Below are 18,940 nucleotides of genomic sequence, written 5' to 3'. Positions count from 1 at the left end.
TTGACCAAGGGAGGTTAACATGGTTAACAGTGATGTGCAGAAGCATCGCTAAAAGTAATTTAAATTAGTTTCACTATATTTCTCATTTTAAATCATGTTGCAAGTTTGTTTGTAATTGCTGTTTTCTTGTGAGTTTTCTATTCACTTTTTCTTCTTGACAGCATTTCAGCAGTAAAGACTCAATAAATCTCTTTTTTTACTCATTTAAAGTTCTTAATTCATAATATGAATAATATATAAGGATTATTCAATTTGATGGAATTTTATACAATGAAATTCGTAATTCGCCTATTTTGGGTTGGTTGTTTGAAACTGATTAAACCGTTTTGAGACGAATTATTATATTGATCCGAGTGGTTTCAGCGTAATGACTCATTCCTAATCGGAGGTTCTTCCAAACCACCTTTCACGTTGCGCATGTAGCCTACTTGTGTTACATTCAGGCTGAGTATAGCTATTTTCATGGTTAGGTTAATAACAGAGAAATGAAAATGTCCCATTTAAATGAATTGGCTGAATTGTTCCACGCACGTTACGTACCTACTACATAGGCCTACACATGTTGAGTGTTACGTTTAGATTAAAGGCACAATTTTTGAATTAAAATATCCAAAACCACTAGAGCAATGTTATATATTTTGTTGACTTGTGTGCTTACATTATCCCAAATGTTTCCAAGAATGTTTAAATCCAGGGAAATAAGCAATTTTAACCAGGACACGGGCCATGTCTGTGCATCGCCTTTCGTTTCTGCTCGCACAACACTCTGCTTCATACTACAGTAATGTTAAAGGTGCCCTAGAACTATTTTTAAAAGATGTAATATAAGTCTAAGGTGTCCCCTGAATGTGTCTGTTAAGTTTCAGCTCAAAATACCCCATAGATTTTTTTTTATTAATTTTTTTAACTGCCTATTTTTATAAAGAAAGTTCAAACAGCTAATGTAACCCTCAAAATGGATCTTTACAAAGTGTTCGTCATGCAGCATGTCTAATCGCGTAAGTACAGTGTTTATTTGGATGTTTACATTGATTCTGTATGAGTTTGAGGCTGTGCTCCGTGGCTAACGGCTAATGCTACACTGTTGGAGAGATTTATAAAGAATGAAGTTGTGTTTATGAATTATACAGACTGCAAGTGTTTAAAAATGAAAATAGCGACGGCTCTTGTCTCTGTGAATATAGTAAGACCTATGGTAACTTTAACCACATTTAACAGTACATTAGCAACATGCTAACGAAACATTTAGAAAGACAATTTACAAATATCACTAAAAATATCATGATATCATTCGATCATGTCAGTTATTATTGCTCCATCTGCCATTTTTTGCTATTGTCCTTGCTTGCTTACCTAGTCTGATGATTCAGCTCTGCACAGATCCGTTCTGCCCTTGTCTAATGCCTTTCATAATGTTGGGAACATGGGCTGGCATATGCAAATATTGGGGGCGTACATCCCGACTGTTACGTAACAGTCGGTGTTATGTTGAGATTCGCCTTTTCTTCGGAAGTCTTTTAAACAAATGAGATTTATATAAGAAGGAGGAAACAATGGAGTTTGAGACTCACTGTATGTCTTTTCTATGTACTGAACTCTTGTTATTTAACTATGCCGAGATAAATTCAATTTTTGAATCTAGGGCACCTTTAATAATCTCATCCATGAACATGATTTCTGCCCAGTCCTGTCCTGATTCTTTTCCATTGGCTGTAGACATGAAGACAACACCTCCTGTGATTCCGCGAAATCAAGGTGTCACCAAGCTACACCTTGAATAAGCTACCTCTAGTAGTGAAAATTTACATAGCGTGACTTTATGTGTTAATATGATAGCAAAGATTGTTTCATGGTCAGGTTTTAATGACAGAGAAAGAGGCATTTCCAGTGAATTGGTTGAACCAGTCTCAGCAGTTTGAGTTGATCAGAAGTGGTCTTAAATTACTTACTGAACTGATCCGGCTTAGCAGTTCCTTCAAACTACCTCACGCGTTGCGTGCTTATACACACGTACCCATTTAGGTTAAGTGTTATAAATATGAGAGTTAATAGTGTTTCATACTCTTTAATTACAGATGAAGTCTACTGTGTGGTGCAGCTCACAACAAGCACTGGCTGGTTTTTGGGCCAACCTCAGCTGCCGTGAACAGCAGGAAGCTGAGTCGTGATGGGAAAAGCAGTGAGAGCATGTAATATTTATACCAGTTAGGAACTAAGTGTACAAGACTCAAGTATAATTTTCTCTTCGCCCACAGCCTCCTACTATCTCTATCCATGCCATGCGACGTCTGTGGGGATGTGTAACGTGCCATACTGGAGGGAGTGCAATCCGCTGCATTATTAGTGTGAAGAATAATACCACCTGGCTGCAGTTACTGACTATTCCTGATTTCCATTGGCAACAATGCTGTGTTTTGCATAGAGAACATGAAAGAAAGCTTGGGAGGCAGTAAACCATGAAATTGGCCCAGTGGTGAAAGAAGCAGCTTTCTTCAAAGAGGTGGGGAGGAGGAAGGGAGGTTTGCTTTGCTGATGCCTACGTGAAAAAAAAAAAAGAAACACACACACACACACACACAAGAAAAACACATAGGCCTATGCACACAAAAGACAAATGTCACATTGCACATTGAATCTCCCTTTATTTTGTCTGGAACATATAATTGCTGATAATGTGTTAAAATTCCCTGCAGCTCTTAATTTTGAACTTTAAATGCATAATCTGTACATAAACATTAATGAATCATATTATAAATATGGTGTGCTTATACGTGGCTGGAGAAATGTCATAAAAATGTAATGTTTGATATGAATACTGCTAATAAGACCATCATATAGACAAGGACACTTTTATAACTGTCATCATGGAGTGAGGAGAACAGTAGGAAAAAAAGAGAATGCTGCTCAGGGTTACTTATTTATTTTGTAAAGGAAATTTGGGGGGAATGGATGCAGTCCAGGTATGGGAACTATGATATTGTTTACGCCCCCAAGGCACTGACAGATTCATGGACTTATACTCCATCTACTGTTCATTGTCCATGATGACATATGTTTTAGTATATGCAGGAGAGACATGGCAGATAAAGTGGTAATAATAATAATAATAACTTATGCATTTGTATTGCCAAAGCAACACCCCCCCCCCCAATAAAAAAAAAACACAATATGTAAATTAATGATAGCAATTGGTACATTAAATCAAATAATAATATAAATAATAAAATAATTGAATTTTTTATTTCTACATACATGATTAAAATTTAAGTCTTATAAATATATAATAAAATTATATTATGTACAATTATTACACAATTGCTCTTTTATGTATTAAGCATATGTACAAAATATAATAATATAATAAAAATAATCAACCAAATTTGAAGTAAATATATAAAATAAGGGATATAATAATTATTCTTTATTTCTACACACAGTGCACAAATATGCATTATTATGATGACCATTATTAGTTTTTTGCGATTTTTTTTAATAAAGTATTTTATTATAATTCATATTTAAGCATGTAATTTTATAATATTCAATTATTACACAGTTTCTTATATTAGGCATATATATATATATATATATATATATATATATATATATATATATATATATATATATATATATATAAAAAGAATGCATTTATTTTTTTATCATAAACGATGCATAAAAAATAAACAATAAAATTAGAAGTAAATATATAACAAAATAATGAATGTCCACAGTAATAAAATAAACTAAAGGTTTAAAACCAATTTTTAAGTCTCAAATAAATTTAGATTACCTTGGACTTTTATTATGAAAATTATGCGTAATTTCCCTTTCCATGCGCTGCTTGATCACAGAAGGCAAACAAAACTGTGTGCGCAGGATGGAAGTTTATATGGAAGTTTTCAGAAGCTCATATTAAAATCATGGACGAAGAATTAACTGTGAGTTTCTCCTAAAGTTAGTCTTGTTTGGCGGTTTGCACTGTTATTTCGATATGGGAGCTTATGATGATGCTGCTTGCTTGATGTCTTCTTCCAGGCTGAATACAGTGAGCCATGTGGCCAGTGCGCTGCTGTGGAATGGGGAGTTTCAGATGGGGGTCACTTCTTCTGCAAGAACTGCCACAATGTGATCGAGGTTGGTAGATAGACACAAATTATTAGATACCCGAAGCTCTCGCGGTCATGGAAATCACAGGGTTTTTTCCCACTGTTTTCCAAGGTTAGAAAATTCTAGAACACTGAACATTTGTGTGGTCGATATACGTGTTTTTCGATTGTAAAATATTTAATATTCTACAGACTCTCATTTTATATGTGGTTTCTATAAAATAATTTTAATTCAGTGATGCAAATGACTGAAATAATTAATGCAATAATATGCAAGTAATATATTTTCACATCTTCTCCTAGAAAACGAAGGAGGTGTTTGATGAGTCCACCCTTCATAGTAAAAACAGCAGGATCTCAGCATTAAAGAAATCCAAGAGAAAGAGAGAGGGTCAGTCAATGTCTTCTGTCCACTTTTGATAAACTGGTATGAGACATTTAGAGTTAAAAAGCACTGTCCTTTACATGATCTCATGTCTTCTGTCTGATTTCAGAGGATGACCGAGAGTGGATGGTATGTGAGGGATTTCAGTTCATCTTGAAACACCAGGCCAAGGCTTTGGTCAGTCTTGGTGTTTGCATGAAGTTTGAGGTTAGTAGCTTTGCCCCCAGTTTCACAGATTAACAGGCATTAAGCTTTGTCCCAGACTAAAATGATGCACTCAAGTAATGTTTTTTCTAAGGCATGTTTTTAAAAACTACTTAAATATCCTATCTGAACTAAGGCCTAATCCTGGCTTAATATAAGTGCTGCTTGCGAAACCAGACCTTAGTTTAATATATCACAGTCTTAAGGCCCTTTCACACCGAACGCCTGCACGATAGGTTTTGCTGACCTGAATGCATTTTCCCTTGTGTGTGTGTATCATTGATTTTTTTAATTTGGCTTTAACCTCAAAAATCGACACACTGGTCAGAAAAAATCTCGCTTTATCACGCTGTGATTTGCTCCGTAGGGATATGTTTTGATTGAAGAGTGTCATTGTGTTGTACATTCACATTATAAATCGCACTCAGTGCGAAAGACCCTGTATAGATGACAAGAAGAAAGTGACTCTGTAAGATCCGTCATATTTTGTTTTGACAGACAGAAGTTGTATGGAATTTCTGGAAGAGATACCTGCAGAGCACACGGCAAGCTTTCACAGAAACTCCAGTGTACACTCCAAGATTTACAGTGGTAAGGTTTATGTTGAATTTTAATGTTGCATTAAATAGAAAAAAATTGGATTTTGTATAGTGTAAAAAAAAATCATCCTCTCTTTGCTCCAATGTTATTTTATTATTATTTATATTCTATTATAGTATTAATATTTTCAATTTGCTTTTATTTATACATTTTCAGTTTTATTTTAAATTAAAGGTACACTGTGTAACCTTTTTTGTTCAAAATTAACAACATTTAAATAGTCAATACATAATCAATCACACAATTAAAAAAAATGCTGAACAGAGTGTGTGCTTGCAAAAAGTGAAAGCGACAGAGCTTGAAATATAACATAATAAAAACAAGAATCAACATTGGTTTGGCTTTTCTGAGATGGACTGAGTGATTTGAAATGTTGTATAAGCCAAAGCAACACAGTGTTTTATTTTGTAAAAGTGACAAGGTATTTTATTGAACTAATAAATTATGTATCTGTCTAACAGAGTTCATTGTAAAGCATTAACTATTGTGAAGGGTAGGGCTGGGCGATGTATCGAATGCTTTTGTCACGCGCATTTCTTCAGTAAAGCCGGTTCCCTGATTGCCGCTAAATCGCCATCACCAGCCCTAGTGAAGGGTAATTTCATTATGGTTGTTGTAGCGCTGTGCTGCTGTTTATTTTCAAGGAAGTACCCTGTCTATTATTGGGTATACTGTAGCTACAGTAATGTCTTCAGCTAGTCAGCTTGAGATCCTTTCCATCTAAACTGGTCATATTTCTTAAGCCTAGTAGTGAATGATTTATGAGCAGCAGGATAATCTCCCTCTTGTTTTTTAGGTAATGAGAGCAGTACACAGAGCCGAAGCACAACCAAAACATATTCATCAAAAAAATGTTCTACTGCAAAATGCATGCAGTTTTGCTTTTTAACCGCTTGAGGGCCAAAAGTTACATAGTGTACCTTTTTAAGTTTGAAAAGTTTGGTTAAGTGCTTTTTGTCATTTTTTTTTTTTTTTTAAAGGTGCCCTAGAATCAAAAATTTAATTTACCTTGGCATAGTTGAATAACAAGAGTTCAGCACATGGAAATGACATACATTGAGTTTCAAACTCCATTGCTTCCTCCTTCTTATGTAAATCTCAATTGTTTAAAAGACCTCCGAAAAACAGGCAAATCTCAACATAACACCAACTGTTACATAGTAACAGTCAAGATCATTAATATAAACGCCCCTAATATTTGCATATGCCAGCTCATGTTCAAGGCATTACACAAGGGCAGCCAGTATTAACGTCTGGATCTGTGCACAGCTGAATCATCAGACTAGGTAAGCAAGCAAGGACAATAGCGAAAAATGGCAGATGGAGCGATAATAGTTGACATGATCCATGATAACATGATTATTTTTCAACAGTGTGTAATGTTAGCTTTAGCACTATCAAACTCATTCAGAATCAAATGTAAACATCCAAATAAATACTATACTCGCATGATCCGACGCATACATGCAGTATGCATGACAAACATCTTGTAAATATCCATTTGAGGGTTATATTAGCTGTGTGAACTTTGTAAATCTTTGGGCCAGGGAGCGCGAGATTTAAAGGGGCCGCAACCTATATCGGTGCATAGTTAATGATGCCCCAAAATAGGCAGTTAAAAAAATTTATAAAAAAAAATCTATGGGGTATTTTGAGCTGAAACTTCAGACACATTCAGGGGACACCTTAGACTTATATTACATCTTGTAAAAACTGGTTATAGGGCACCTTTAATCACTTTTCATATTTCTATTTAGCTGTAATTTATTTGTATTTCAGTTTGAGTAATTTAGTACTTCAACTTATAGTATTTCAGTTAGTTGCCAAGTTGTTCATCTAATATCTATATTTTTTTTGTTTTATTTCAGTAACAAAAAATGATTATTACATGATTTAATTAACAGTAACCACTGCTGTACTTTCTTCCTATCTTTTTGCCCTCAAGTACTCGAAGAAGAAGAAGAGTGAGTCAGAGCCTGACATTCAGAGCGAGCTGTCTTATCACGGTAGTAGTGAGGCTACTTCAGATAATTCGGGAGCGTTGTCATGCTCAGGTATAAATATCATTATGAATATGATTTTCTGTCAGCTCGCACATTTACACCTTATAAAAAAAATGGCAGTTGAGCTGCATTTAGTTTTCTTGCGCAGGTTACACCAGTGAAGGACAGTCATCTCTTGAATCTGCTCTATACCGACATTCATTCCCTCTTATGACCATGCCACGGACGCTGGCCCTGTGCCATCTGGCTCTGCTTTGGGTCCGAGAGGCCATCACTCTGACTGACTTACTGAGGTTTGGAGGATAAACGCTGCTTATTTCGACTCTACGTTCACACTGCAGGCTGAAACGACCCAATTCCGATTTTTTTGCCCCTATGCGACCTGTATCCGATCTTTTCATGACAGTCTGAACGACACAGATCCGATCTTTTCAAATGTGACCCAGGCCACTTGGGTATGTGGTCCTGAATCCGATACGTATCCGATCTTTTGAAATGCGACCTCCGTCTGAACATCCAGACCACATGTATCCGACCTGTACGTCATTGATACGCTACAAATGTCATAATTGTGCGTGGAAGTAGGCGGGAACGAGAAGATAAACAACAACCATGGTGGACGATGCTGCTGAGACCAGTCAATGGCAGGGAAGCGAGGTCACAGATTTAATTAATATTTGGGGTGACAGCTCTATTCAGGCCAAACTCGAGGGCTCTTATCGGAAGCGGGCGGTTTACGAAAACATTTCCAGCGAAATGGCCGAGCGTGGTTACAGACGATCCTGGCTCCAATGCCAGCGAAAAATAAAAAGCATCCGAGCCAAATACAAGGAGGTTAAAGCCTGGAACAAACGAAGTGGCCATCTACTTCCGCATACAACGAGTGACGTCGTTGACCGTTGTGTACTCTTCTGCGCATGTGGGTCACTTTTGGGTCATTTCACGTTCACACAGGAGATCACAAAAGGTCGCATTTAATTGAAAATGTGAACGGCCTTGCAAAAAAATCGAATTTTTTCAAAAAATCGGAATTGAGCATTAAGCCCTGCAGTGTGAACGTAGCCTAATTGCCTTTTGTGACCCATTTACTTCATAATGTGACATTTATGAGTGAAATAGGCCATAGGGCGGGATATGATACTATCATTTGGGATTGTTTGGGTTTGGCTATTAAAGGGTTAGTTCACCCAAAAAATTAAATTTCTGTCATTAAGTCCTCACCCTTATACACAAACCCATAAGACCTTAGTTCATCTTCGGAACACAAATTAAGACATTTTTGATGAAATCCGAGAGTTTTTGTTTTTATTATCCCCCACAGCAACCAATGTAATTACTGTCTTTCAAGGTCCAGAAAAGTGGTAAAGACATAGTCAACATGACTACAGTGGTTCAACCTTTGTTATAAAGCGACAAGAATACTTTTTGTTCTGTTTTTGTGCACAAAATGTATTCTTGTCGCTTCATTACATTAAGGTTGAATCACGTTGATTATTTTAACGAAGTCTTTACTACTTTTCTGGACCTTGAATGTGGTAATTATGTTGTTTTCTATGGGGGATAAAAAAAAATTGGATTTCATCAAAAATATTTTAATTTGTGTTCCCAAGATGAAAGAAGGTCTTACGGGTTTGGAAACTTCATGAGGGTCAGTATTTAAAGGTGCCATCGAATTAAAAATTGAATTTACCTTGGCATAGAGGAATAACAAGAGTTCAGTACATGGAAATGACATACAGTGAGTCTCAAACTCCATTGCTTCCTCATTATATAAACCTCATTTGTTTAAAACGCCTCCGAAAAACAGGCGAATCTCATTAATATGTACGCCCCCAATATTTGCATATGCCAGCCCATGATCAAGGCATTACACAAGGGCAAAACGTCTGGATGAGCACAGCTGAATCATCAGACTAGGTAAACAAGCAAGGATAATGGTAAAAAATGGCAGATGTAGCAATAATAACTGACATGATCAAGAGAGCCATCGCTATTTTCATTTTTTTTAAACACTTGCAGTCTGTATAATTCATAAACACAACTTCATTCTTTATAAATCTCTCCAACAGTGTGTAATGTTAGCTTTAGCCACGGAGCACCATCAAACTCATTCAGAATCAAATGTAAACATCCAAATAAATACTATACTCACAGGAATCGATGTATGCATAACGAACACTTTGTAAAGATCCATTTTGAGAGTTATATTAGCTGTGTGAACATTGTGTTTGCTGTTTAAGGCAGTCGAGAGCTTGCAGGGGCGGGGGAGCAGGAGATTTAAAGGGCCCGTGCGCTTAATTGGTGCATATGTAATTATGGCTCAAAATAGGAAATTAAAATTTAATTAAAAAAAATGTATGGGATATTTATAGCTGAAACTTCACAGACACGTTGAGGGGACATCTTAGACTTAATGCCGCAGATGAATCGCCTTTGATAATGAACGCGATATTGCGTGGCTTATCAGTGAACTATGGATCTGTTTATTAAATTCTGCTCCATTTGAAAGCAGGTGATGGCGATTTAGCGGTAATCAGGGAACCGGCTTTACTGACGAAATGCGCGTGACAATCTCATGCGATATATCGCCCAGCCCTACCTTCATGTCGTTCTACACCGTACCCAAAAATGAAAATTCTGTCATTAAAGGATTAGTCCACTTTCAAATAAAATTTTCCTGATAAGTTACTCACCCCCATGTCATCCATGATGTTCATGTCTTTCTTTCTTCAGTCAAAAAGAAATTAAGGTTTTTGATGAAAACATTCCATGATTTTTCTCCATATAGTGGACTTCAATGGACTCCACTGTTGAAGGTCAAAATTACAGTTTTAGTGCAGCTTTAAACGATACCAGACGTGGAATAAGCGTCTTATCTAGCGAAACGATCGGTCATTTTCTAAAAAGAAAAAGTAAATGTATATGCTTTATATTGTTTTATGGTGTATAAATTTTACCTTAACACCTTTAACCTTATTATTTATTATTCTCAGGTTAGGTAGAGTAAGTCAAATCTGAAACAGTACTTACAATTTGCTCAGAAGACTTCTCTGTGGTCTGTTCGTGCTCAAGGGTTTAGTAATAAAAATAATGGTAGAAAGTTATTTGCAATTAATGGAATAGTAATTTTTAATTATAATTTACCAAAAATATTGGCAAACAAAGGTTATTAACAAAGTTAACAAAACAAAGCAAAGTTTCAATCAAAGGTGTAATCAGCTGGGTTTCTCGTGTTGAGAGACACTGCTCAATCAGTATCTGCCTGGCCAGCCTTCTCATCAGTCTTTTATACTCAAACAGTTCACTGCTGATGTTAAATTCTCGTCTGTTGTCATCAGTTTGAGAATGCCAAGTCTTAATGTATTTTTTTTTTTTAGAAAATGACCAATCGTTTCGCTAGATAAGACTGTTATTCCTCGTCCGGTATCGTTTAAAGCCTTTTTGAAGCTGCACTGAAACTGTAATTTTGACCTTCAACAGTGGAGTCCATTGAAGTCCACTATAAGGAGAATAATCCTGGAATGTTTTCATCAAAAACCTTAATTTCTTTTTGACTGAAGAAAGAAGGACATGGACATCTTGGATGACATGGGGGTGAGTAAATTATCAGGAAAATTTTATTTGAATCCTTTAATTATTCACCTTCATGTCGTTCTACACCCGTAAGACCTTTGTTCATCTTCAGAACACAAATTATTTTTGATTAAATTTAGTTACTTCTGGCCTCCGACTGCAACACAATTACCACTGTCATTCTTTGGAATAACATGCACCAATGAATTGCATGCATGTAAATGGGGTCGATTTTTTTAAAAATTTTATTTCATGCTGACTTGATGCTAATTATGTGTTTGCTTTGCATGGGTCCATGCATGGTATGCACTGTGCAGCATCAAAATGTTGCTTTGCGGTCTTTTCAGCCTGGGTTCAGCATTGTTAGTGATGACATGATGCTTTTTACACTGTGTATACTTGTACAGGATCATTTGAAAAATGTCTGATTTTGTTTTTTGCAGGTTGGTCTCAGAGAGACGTGTCCCTTATATAGACATTCAAGATGTTTTTCCACAGGAGATGAGACTGTTTGGAAGAGATGTCGAATTCTTTCGAGTTCGGGTGAGGATAACGCAACCAGTTCACACTTCTTCAGTCATAAATCAGTGTGTTGTATTTCTAATGGCTGTGACTTCTGGATTTCTACAGAAACTTCCTCTCTACTCAGTGGTCCATAGAGAAGCTTTGTTGCTGGCTAAGATCATGAAATTACCTTCCTTCCCAACGGTTTCTCAGGACTGCCTTCTCCACCCTCTTCCACTCACCGTCCGATATCTGTTGGAAGCAAACCTCCCAGGTGAGTGTTTTTGACTATAATGGAAAATTGTGTCAAATGATGGCTTAATTCTCTTTTTATCTGTTTGTTTGGTTCTCGTTTGACTAGCTGTATGTCTCTGATCCTCCTCAGATGCCCTTCATGTTTGGGTCCACAAGGTTATAAAAGGGGCAGGTATGGATGATGACTCCTATCTGACCTTTGACCCCAACAGAGAGAGCCCTCATCTCGTGCGCTATGAGATTGAGGCAGTAGCTGTCATCATTGTCACCATGAAGCTCCTTTTCAAGTTGGATGATCATGTGGAGTGGTGCGTCACTTTAATTTGTTACTGAGGGTTTTGATGTTATCTTTGGGGTCTAAAAAGGTCTTTTTTATACTTAACTGGCTTTGTAAATTAGAATTTTTTGCTGAATGTTTCTCTTTTTCTCATTAATGTCTCAAGGAAGATATCTGAAGCGGCCAAGAAGAAGAAAAAGGAAGGTAACACTATTTTGCCAGTTTTTATTGTGATGTGTTTCATTATTGGTACCACAACATGCTCTCATACGCTTTTCACAGTCTTCAGGTTAAACAGGTGGTTTGAGATAGTACAACCCGTCTTGGAGAAAGCCAGACAGAATGAGGAACGAGAAGAAGCCCTGTAAGACACAATTATTTCAATAGTTTCCATGACTTTTATTGACAAACGTTTTACTATAATCTTTTCTGTTCTTCTCTTTCAGCCGGAAATGGAAACCCACTAATCCTTTCATTACATCTTTGGGCAGAAAGCACTTAATCATGAAAAAAAGACGTAAGCTGATCTGGTCACATCTCAGTAATGATCTCAGTCGGTATCTCTGTCTGTCATCCAATGCTGTCCACTTTCACATCTCCAGGCATGGCTGATTTTTTGGAGCACAGATTTCGTAGGTTAAGTGAACCTGAACCAGAACAACTGCCTTCCACCACAAAACCTCACTCTAGTTTTCGCTTCAGCTGGGGAAATGAGGAGGGTTCGGATGGACCCAGTATGTATAACAGTCGTTTGAACTGTATCTTCAGCAAAGATGGGTTCAGATACCTCGCCAACCAAAAATACTGGCATCCTGAACTGAGGTTATGCGTATCTAAGTGAGTCATCACAAATGCTTTTTCTCAATGACATATACTATAATACTTTATTATATATTTTATATTATATAATGCAATGTGTAAAATATTTTCTCATACTTTTTTTTCTTTTTTTTCTCTCTTCTTACTTTCCCTTTCATAGGTCATGCGGTGATCATTTCCCCGAAGTTGAGCCCTGGTTGCCCAGGATGTACTCGTGGGTCCTTGATCTTTTCTCTTTCATTCTGGGGGTCCGTCAGGCAGAAGTGCACAAAGCGGTCCTCGACGTTGAGCGTCGCTTCTTGAAAAGAAGTCATTCTGCATTTAAATGGACTTATAAATCCATCCAAAATGAAAAAATGAAGTCCAAAAAAAAAAAAAAAATGTCTAGTTAAGTTGTCATGTAAGACAATGTATGTGTGCATTATTATTTTCAATAGTGTCTTACACAGTTTATCTCTGTTATGAGACTTGGAATGAACAGTGTCTGTTTCCCTCAAAAATGTTACTTTTCTTGTATTTTATATTTTGATTATTTGATCATTTGATTTTGGTTGTAGCTGCACAGATGAACCAGCAGGGGGAGTAATGCGCCTCTCAATTGAGTGTTGATAGATTCTTTTGTCCTGCATCTCACTAAAATGGTTTTGTCTGTGATTTGTGAAAGAAAAATTTATAGTTTTGTAAATAATGGTTCTGGTTATATCTACTGCTTGAGGGTTTTGTGTCTGAGCAGTTTTCTTTTCTTAAAGTCTTTGTATTAAGAGACCTGGGTGAAGGAAACCATTTCACCCTTTTCAGTTCAGACTTGTTTAGGAGAATGTGGCCTTATATTTGACCATACTGTGACTTAAAGTAATTGCATATAATATACATACTCCAGCTGTCCTGTTGCTCTAGATTCTGCTGTCACGAAATTAAATATCATACGTGTCCTTTCAATATGCCTCAATTGTGGCATATTGTATTGCGAAGTGACAAATTTGTTTCTTAAAAATCTCATGAGATATTGAAATAACACCAGATGTGATAAAGCTACTGATGAAAAGAGTTCATATTGTTTTTATTTGTCTGCACATGATTTCTGTCTTTGTTTTGCTGCTTTCAAGATATTTGTTGTACATAATTTCAAGTTGATGGAAACCTGTGTTCAAGAAATGTTTTGGACACACGCTTTATTATAATTGCATTGACGTTATATTATTATTTTCGATATTTCTCTTTCTCTCTCTTACAAAAATGGATGGAAGGAGGGAATAAAAGAAAGGAAAACTTTTGTGTTTATGTTTGAACTTTTTGACCGAAGAGTTGAGTCCCATTAGCTAAAGAGGAGTTGGACTATTTCAGCCAAGAAATAAAACAACCATGTTTCCAGAGAGAAATAAACATTGAAACAGTAAGGCAGGAGTGATGGAGGGAGGAAGAAATTTGAGAAAGACTGAGCCATAGGGGTGGCCGAGAAGGGAAAACCAGGACAGAGCCTGTGTGGTGTCATGGGTGTTTTTCTGGCACTATTTCTCAGCAAAACAGCTGACTGAGCGTGTGTGTATGTAAACATCGTCTACATGCTTTCTGCGTGAAAAGCCCTGACGTGCACAAACGTATACTCAGAAACACTCTTTTTTTCCAGCAAAACAAATTACCCAGCATGCTTTCCAGGGTTGTTTTCCCTTCTCACGTGTAGTGGGGCTGTTTTCCTGGCATGTTTTCTGTTTGACTTGGGTTCTCCCAAACAGACAGCACTATTTTTGAGCTGATCACACGCCGTGGTGCCAAATGGAAAACACTCGGTCTGGGGATCGCACGAGCGGGGTTTAACCTTGGCTTACTGACCAGGGTTTGTGTACACACAGATAAACATGCTAGACCGGCACAATTTCATTGTAAACAAACGACGGTCGTATCTTTAGTGTTTTATCTCACACTTCACTTCCTCTCCTTCCCCCACCTCTGTTTCTTTTCATTCTACTTCGTGTCAGTATTTGACGCTGAAGTTTTAGCTCGTTATGCCTCTTAACTTTTCTTCTGAAAGTGGTCGCAACCATTTATATTGTTTTTCATACTACGAAACTACATTTAGGAAACGTTTTTATAATAGAGTTGACACTTTTCATGTTTTAAGCAGTCTCAAAAGCCACTTCCCCTCAAAATATTGTCTCCTCACATGGTAACATTTGAGCTTCAAGTCAGCAAAACAATAAAACTCTGTAGGCCTAATTCTGAAAAATGTGAGCAAGCATTATTTTCCTGCAGTTTATTTATGGTCATAGGTTAAAGGGCAGTGGACTAACATCTTTAGTGAACTTATCAAGCTCTATTCAATTGATAAACTATCACAACAACAGATATCCATGTCTGGCTAAGACTTACTGCTGAATCAAAAATTATTCAAAACTTTGTGGTAAGATTACAGTAACTTCTTTCTTTCTTTAAGAAAATAATACTTTTATTTAGCACACATGAAACTGATTACAAGGTATTTATAATGTTACAAAAGATTCCTAAAGATCTTATGAATAAATGCTGCTCTTTTGAACTTTCTATTCATTAAGGAAAATCCTGAATTAAATAAAAAGTATCAGTTTCAAGAAAAATATTAAGCAGCACCTGGTTTCTGATGAATAACACTGATAAAATAAGTTTCTTGAGAATCAATTCAGCATATTAAACTAATTTCTAAAGGATCATGTGACACTAAAGACTGAAATAATGGCTGCTGAAAACTCAGCTTTGCCATCACAAGAATAAATTACATTTTAAAATATGTTAAAATACAAAACAATTATTTTAAATTGTAATTATATTTTACTGTATTTTGATCAAATAAATGCAGCCTTTGTAAGCATAAGGGACTTCTTTCAAAAACATTTATTTTAATTGTACAAACCCCAAACTTTTTCAGTAATAAGAAATAAATGCTTACAGACTTTGTGGACTCCTTTGTGTGCATCATGCAAAAATGCTTTGCAAAATATATAACAGACTCACAACGTGCCTTTATCACTAATGCTATGTTAAATCAAGTAGACAGGCCATCATGTTTTAGTTGTGTGCTAGTGTGAGTCAATGTGCATTTATCCATTTATAGGTTGCATATTCAGAACTGAGGGGTGCGAATATTGTGAAAAATGTTCTCATCCTTCTGCGTGAGTCGTGGGTGTGGAGGCGAGCTGTTTGCTCTTACAGTCTCAACTCATGTGATGGTGCCTCTGAGAATTCATGTAACTTACTCAAAATGCTGAGTTAGTTTCATTCCAGTACAAAAACTGTGAGGATAAAGCACCAACACTCTTACTTTGATTTATGATGTTAATTTATCAACATTTATCTCTAACGGCCATGATGGGGAAGATTCAGGCTACGTAACACGGAAAGCATGTTGCATCTCAGAGGTTAAAAGCGAGCCCACCCTTTTTGGATGACCTACTTTTTGAGAACCCCACCTATCTGAGCTGAGCTCAAGTCATTCAGTTCAGACACGCTGCAGCAGCACATTGGATGAAGCCCCAAAGTTTCAACTGTTTTTCCTCAGCAGCCAAAAGCGGACAGCACATCTGCCACCCAACCCTCCTCATAGCCAGTGTTTGCATGCCCTGTTTGGCCTCTCTCTTTCACACACACAGACACACACACTGCCTTCCCTGGCTAGCAGCCTAACCCCCATAAATGGCCTCACTACCCTCCCAAGATTCCACAGTCTCTGGGTTCAAACAGCTCATTCTCGAAAACACAAGCTATGGTGATGAATCTAGAACCTACAAGTTGTGTGTGACGTATAACAGTGCAAAATTTTAGGTCTAACAATTTATATAAAGATTTGTATAATAATGTCTAAGCTTCATTTAAAATGATGTGTGTAAAGCAAAGGTTCTCCAGAACTCTTTATATAATTTTATTCCTCATTAAATAGACTTTACTGACTTTAAAAGTTGTCATAATTACCAAACTAAAAACACATGAATAATTCAAGTAGAAATATCTTGTGAAATATTTTCTATTTAGCACTTGTATTTTATGCTAACATTTTAGTTCTAATTTTAAACAATGTTATTTATACTTACTGAGAAACAAAAATTATTACATTTTCAGTAAGTACTGGAACTCAGTGGGGTTAGCTCTTTATATTTTTATATACCAAATACTTCCTTCTAATATATATTATTATTTATATTTAAATATAACCATTCAGCAGCTGTATTCAGAAATTACTGTGAAAATCGATAAAGAAAATAATTGTGTTATTTAAACACTCAAATGTTTTTTAAGGGAGCAGGTGTCAATCGGAAAAATAAAAAATACAGTCATAACCAAATAACCAATCATTGCATTCGGACCGAATGCAATGATTGGACAAACATTATTTTGGTCCTGAGACTTCCACAGAAGATTATGTACATATTTTAATATTTAGACGACTTCTATTATTGATTGCTATCAGGATGTGAAGAGAGTTTCAACCAGTATAACAAGTGTTTATGAAAAACATTGCCTGACCTCCTTTAATGCTTTTTTCCCCCGAGCAAAGACACATTAATCTGATCAATAGTGACAGTAAAGACTTTTAGAATGTTACAAAAGTTTTCTTTTTCAAATAAATGCTGTTCTTTTGAAATTTCTAAGAATACTGAAATGTATAATGGTTTCCACTAAATTATTAAGTAGCTAGCAGTTTTACTTCTTTCAAAAACATTAAAAAATCTCACTGAACCAAAACTTTTTCTGTGTTTTCAGGATATCTTCTTTCCTCCGTCTTTTACTTTTTCTTACAGCTTTTGCTAAATGAAGACATGTTCCTTATTTACATGGAATCATCTAAAGACCTTTGTGTCTTTTCTCTTTACATGTCACTCCCAGTTTCAACAAATATAAAAACAACAGAAAAACCCCAGTCCTGCTGCTATCAAAATATAGTCTAATAATTATGAAGCAAAACCGGATGTTGCCTTCTAAATCTCCATGCAGTATAAAGAAACGTGTTTCACCAATAAAAGTCCTCTTTTGTTTAAATATTTTTGATGGTTTAAAACTTTAAGAAGGCTTAAAAAGCAATTATTTCGTTATTATGTCCAATTAGTTGTAAATATTTTCTATGGGATTAAAGGTGCCCTAGAATCAAAAATTGAATTTACCTCGGCATAGTTGAATAACAAGAGTTCAGTATACATGGAAATGACATAAAGTGAGTCTCAAACACCATTGTTTCCTCCTTATATAAATCTCATTTGTTTAAAAGACCTCCGAAGAACAGGCAAATCTCAACATAACACTGACTGTTACGCAACAGTCGGGATCATTAATATGTACGCCCCCAATATTTGCATATGCCAGCTCATGTTCAAGGCATTAGACGAGCCAATATTAATGTCTAGGTGAGCACAGCTGAATCATCAGACTAGGTAAGCAAGCAAGAACAACAGCGAAAAATGGCAGATGGAGCAATAATAACTGACATGATCCTTGATATCACGATATTTTTAGTGATATTTGTGAATTGTCTTTCTAAATGTTTCGTTAGCATGTTGCTAATGTACTGTTAAATGTGGTTAAAGTTACCATCGTTTCTTACTGTATTCACGGAGACAAGAGAGCGTCGCTAATTTCATTTTTAAACACTTGCAGTCTGTGTAATTCATAAACACAACTTCATTCTTTATAAATCTCTCCAACAGTGTGTAATGTTAGCTTTAGCCACGAAGCACCATCAAACTCATTCAGAATCAAATGTAAACATCCAAATGAATACTATACTCACATGATCCGAAGCATGCATGCAGCATGCATGACGAACATCTTGTAAAGATCCATTTGAGGGTTATATTAGCTGTGTGAACTTTGTAAATGCACTGTATTATAGTCGAGAGCTCGGGGGGCGGGGGAGTGCACGATTTAAAGGGGCCGCAGCCTGAATCGGTGCATAGTTAATGATGCCCCAAAATAGGCAGTTAAAAAAATTAATTTAAAAAAAAATCTATGGGGTATTTTGAGCTGAAACTTCAAGGGACACCTTAGACTTATATTACATCTTGTAAAAACTGGTTCTAGGGCACCTTTAAATATTTCCAGATCCGCGTCAGAAACACTTAGTCTTTATTATCAGACAAAATGGCTCAACCTTCCCTATATGTATATAGATTTAAATATAGCTCTTTAATAGGACATTAGCTGCCTTGTGTCAATTATGTGTTTAGGACTCCACATTCATTTTTATTATAGAATC

General features: G+C 36.2%; 1 protein-coding gene across 1 annotated transcript; it reads left to right on the top strand.

Annotated features, from left to right (window-relative positions):
• The first annotated feature begins 3,845 nt into the window (after nucleotides 1–3,845).
• taf1b (TATA box binding protein (Tbp)-associated factor, RNA polymerase I, B) lies at nucleotides 3,846–13,989 on the top strand. Its single transcript, XM_067383051.1, has 15 exons — nucleotides 3,846–3,938; nucleotides 4,036–4,134; nucleotides 4,410–4,497; nucleotides 4,601–4,698; nucleotides 5,194–5,286; nucleotides 7,241–7,349; nucleotides 7,447–7,591; nucleotides 11,315–11,414; nucleotides 11,502–11,649; nucleotides 11,761–11,938; nucleotides 12,074–12,111; nucleotides 12,190–12,271; nucleotides 12,354–12,424; nucleotides 12,510–12,744; nucleotides 12,887–13,989. The coding sequence occupies exons 1-15, from the start codon at nucleotides 3,921–3,923 to the stop codon at nucleotides 13,116–13,118; spliced, it is 1,734 nt and encodes a 577-aa protein (XP_067239152.1). The 5' UTR covers nucleotides 3,846–3,920; the 3' UTR covers nucleotides 13,119–13,989.
• Nucleotides 13,990–18,940: the final 4,951 nt, after the last annotated feature.

Source organism: Chanodichthys erythropterus, chromosome 4 (genome assembly GCF_024489055.1).
Source record: "Chanodichthys erythropterus isolate Z2021 chromosome 4, ASM2448905v1, whole genome shotgun sequence".
In the NCBI taxonomy this organism is placed as follows: Eukaryota; Metazoa; Chordata; class Actinopteri; order Cypriniformes; family Xenocyprididae; genus Chanodichthys; species Chanodichthys erythropterus.
Note: the sequence above shows the minus strand (reverse complement) of the source record. Positions and strands in the feature narration are given on the sequence as shown.

Excerpts from the sequence above, each read along its gene's own strand:
- taf1b (XM_067383051.1), top strand. Across the intron at positions 5,287-7,240 it reads ACACTCCAAGATTTACAGTG|TACTCGAAGAAGAAGAAGAG; the intron begins GTAAGGTTTATG and ends TTTGCCCTCAAG. Across the intron at positions 11,939-12,073 it reads TTGGATGATCATGTGGAGTG|GAAGATATCTGAAGCGGCCA; the intron begins GTGCGTCACTTT and ends TAATGTCTCAAG.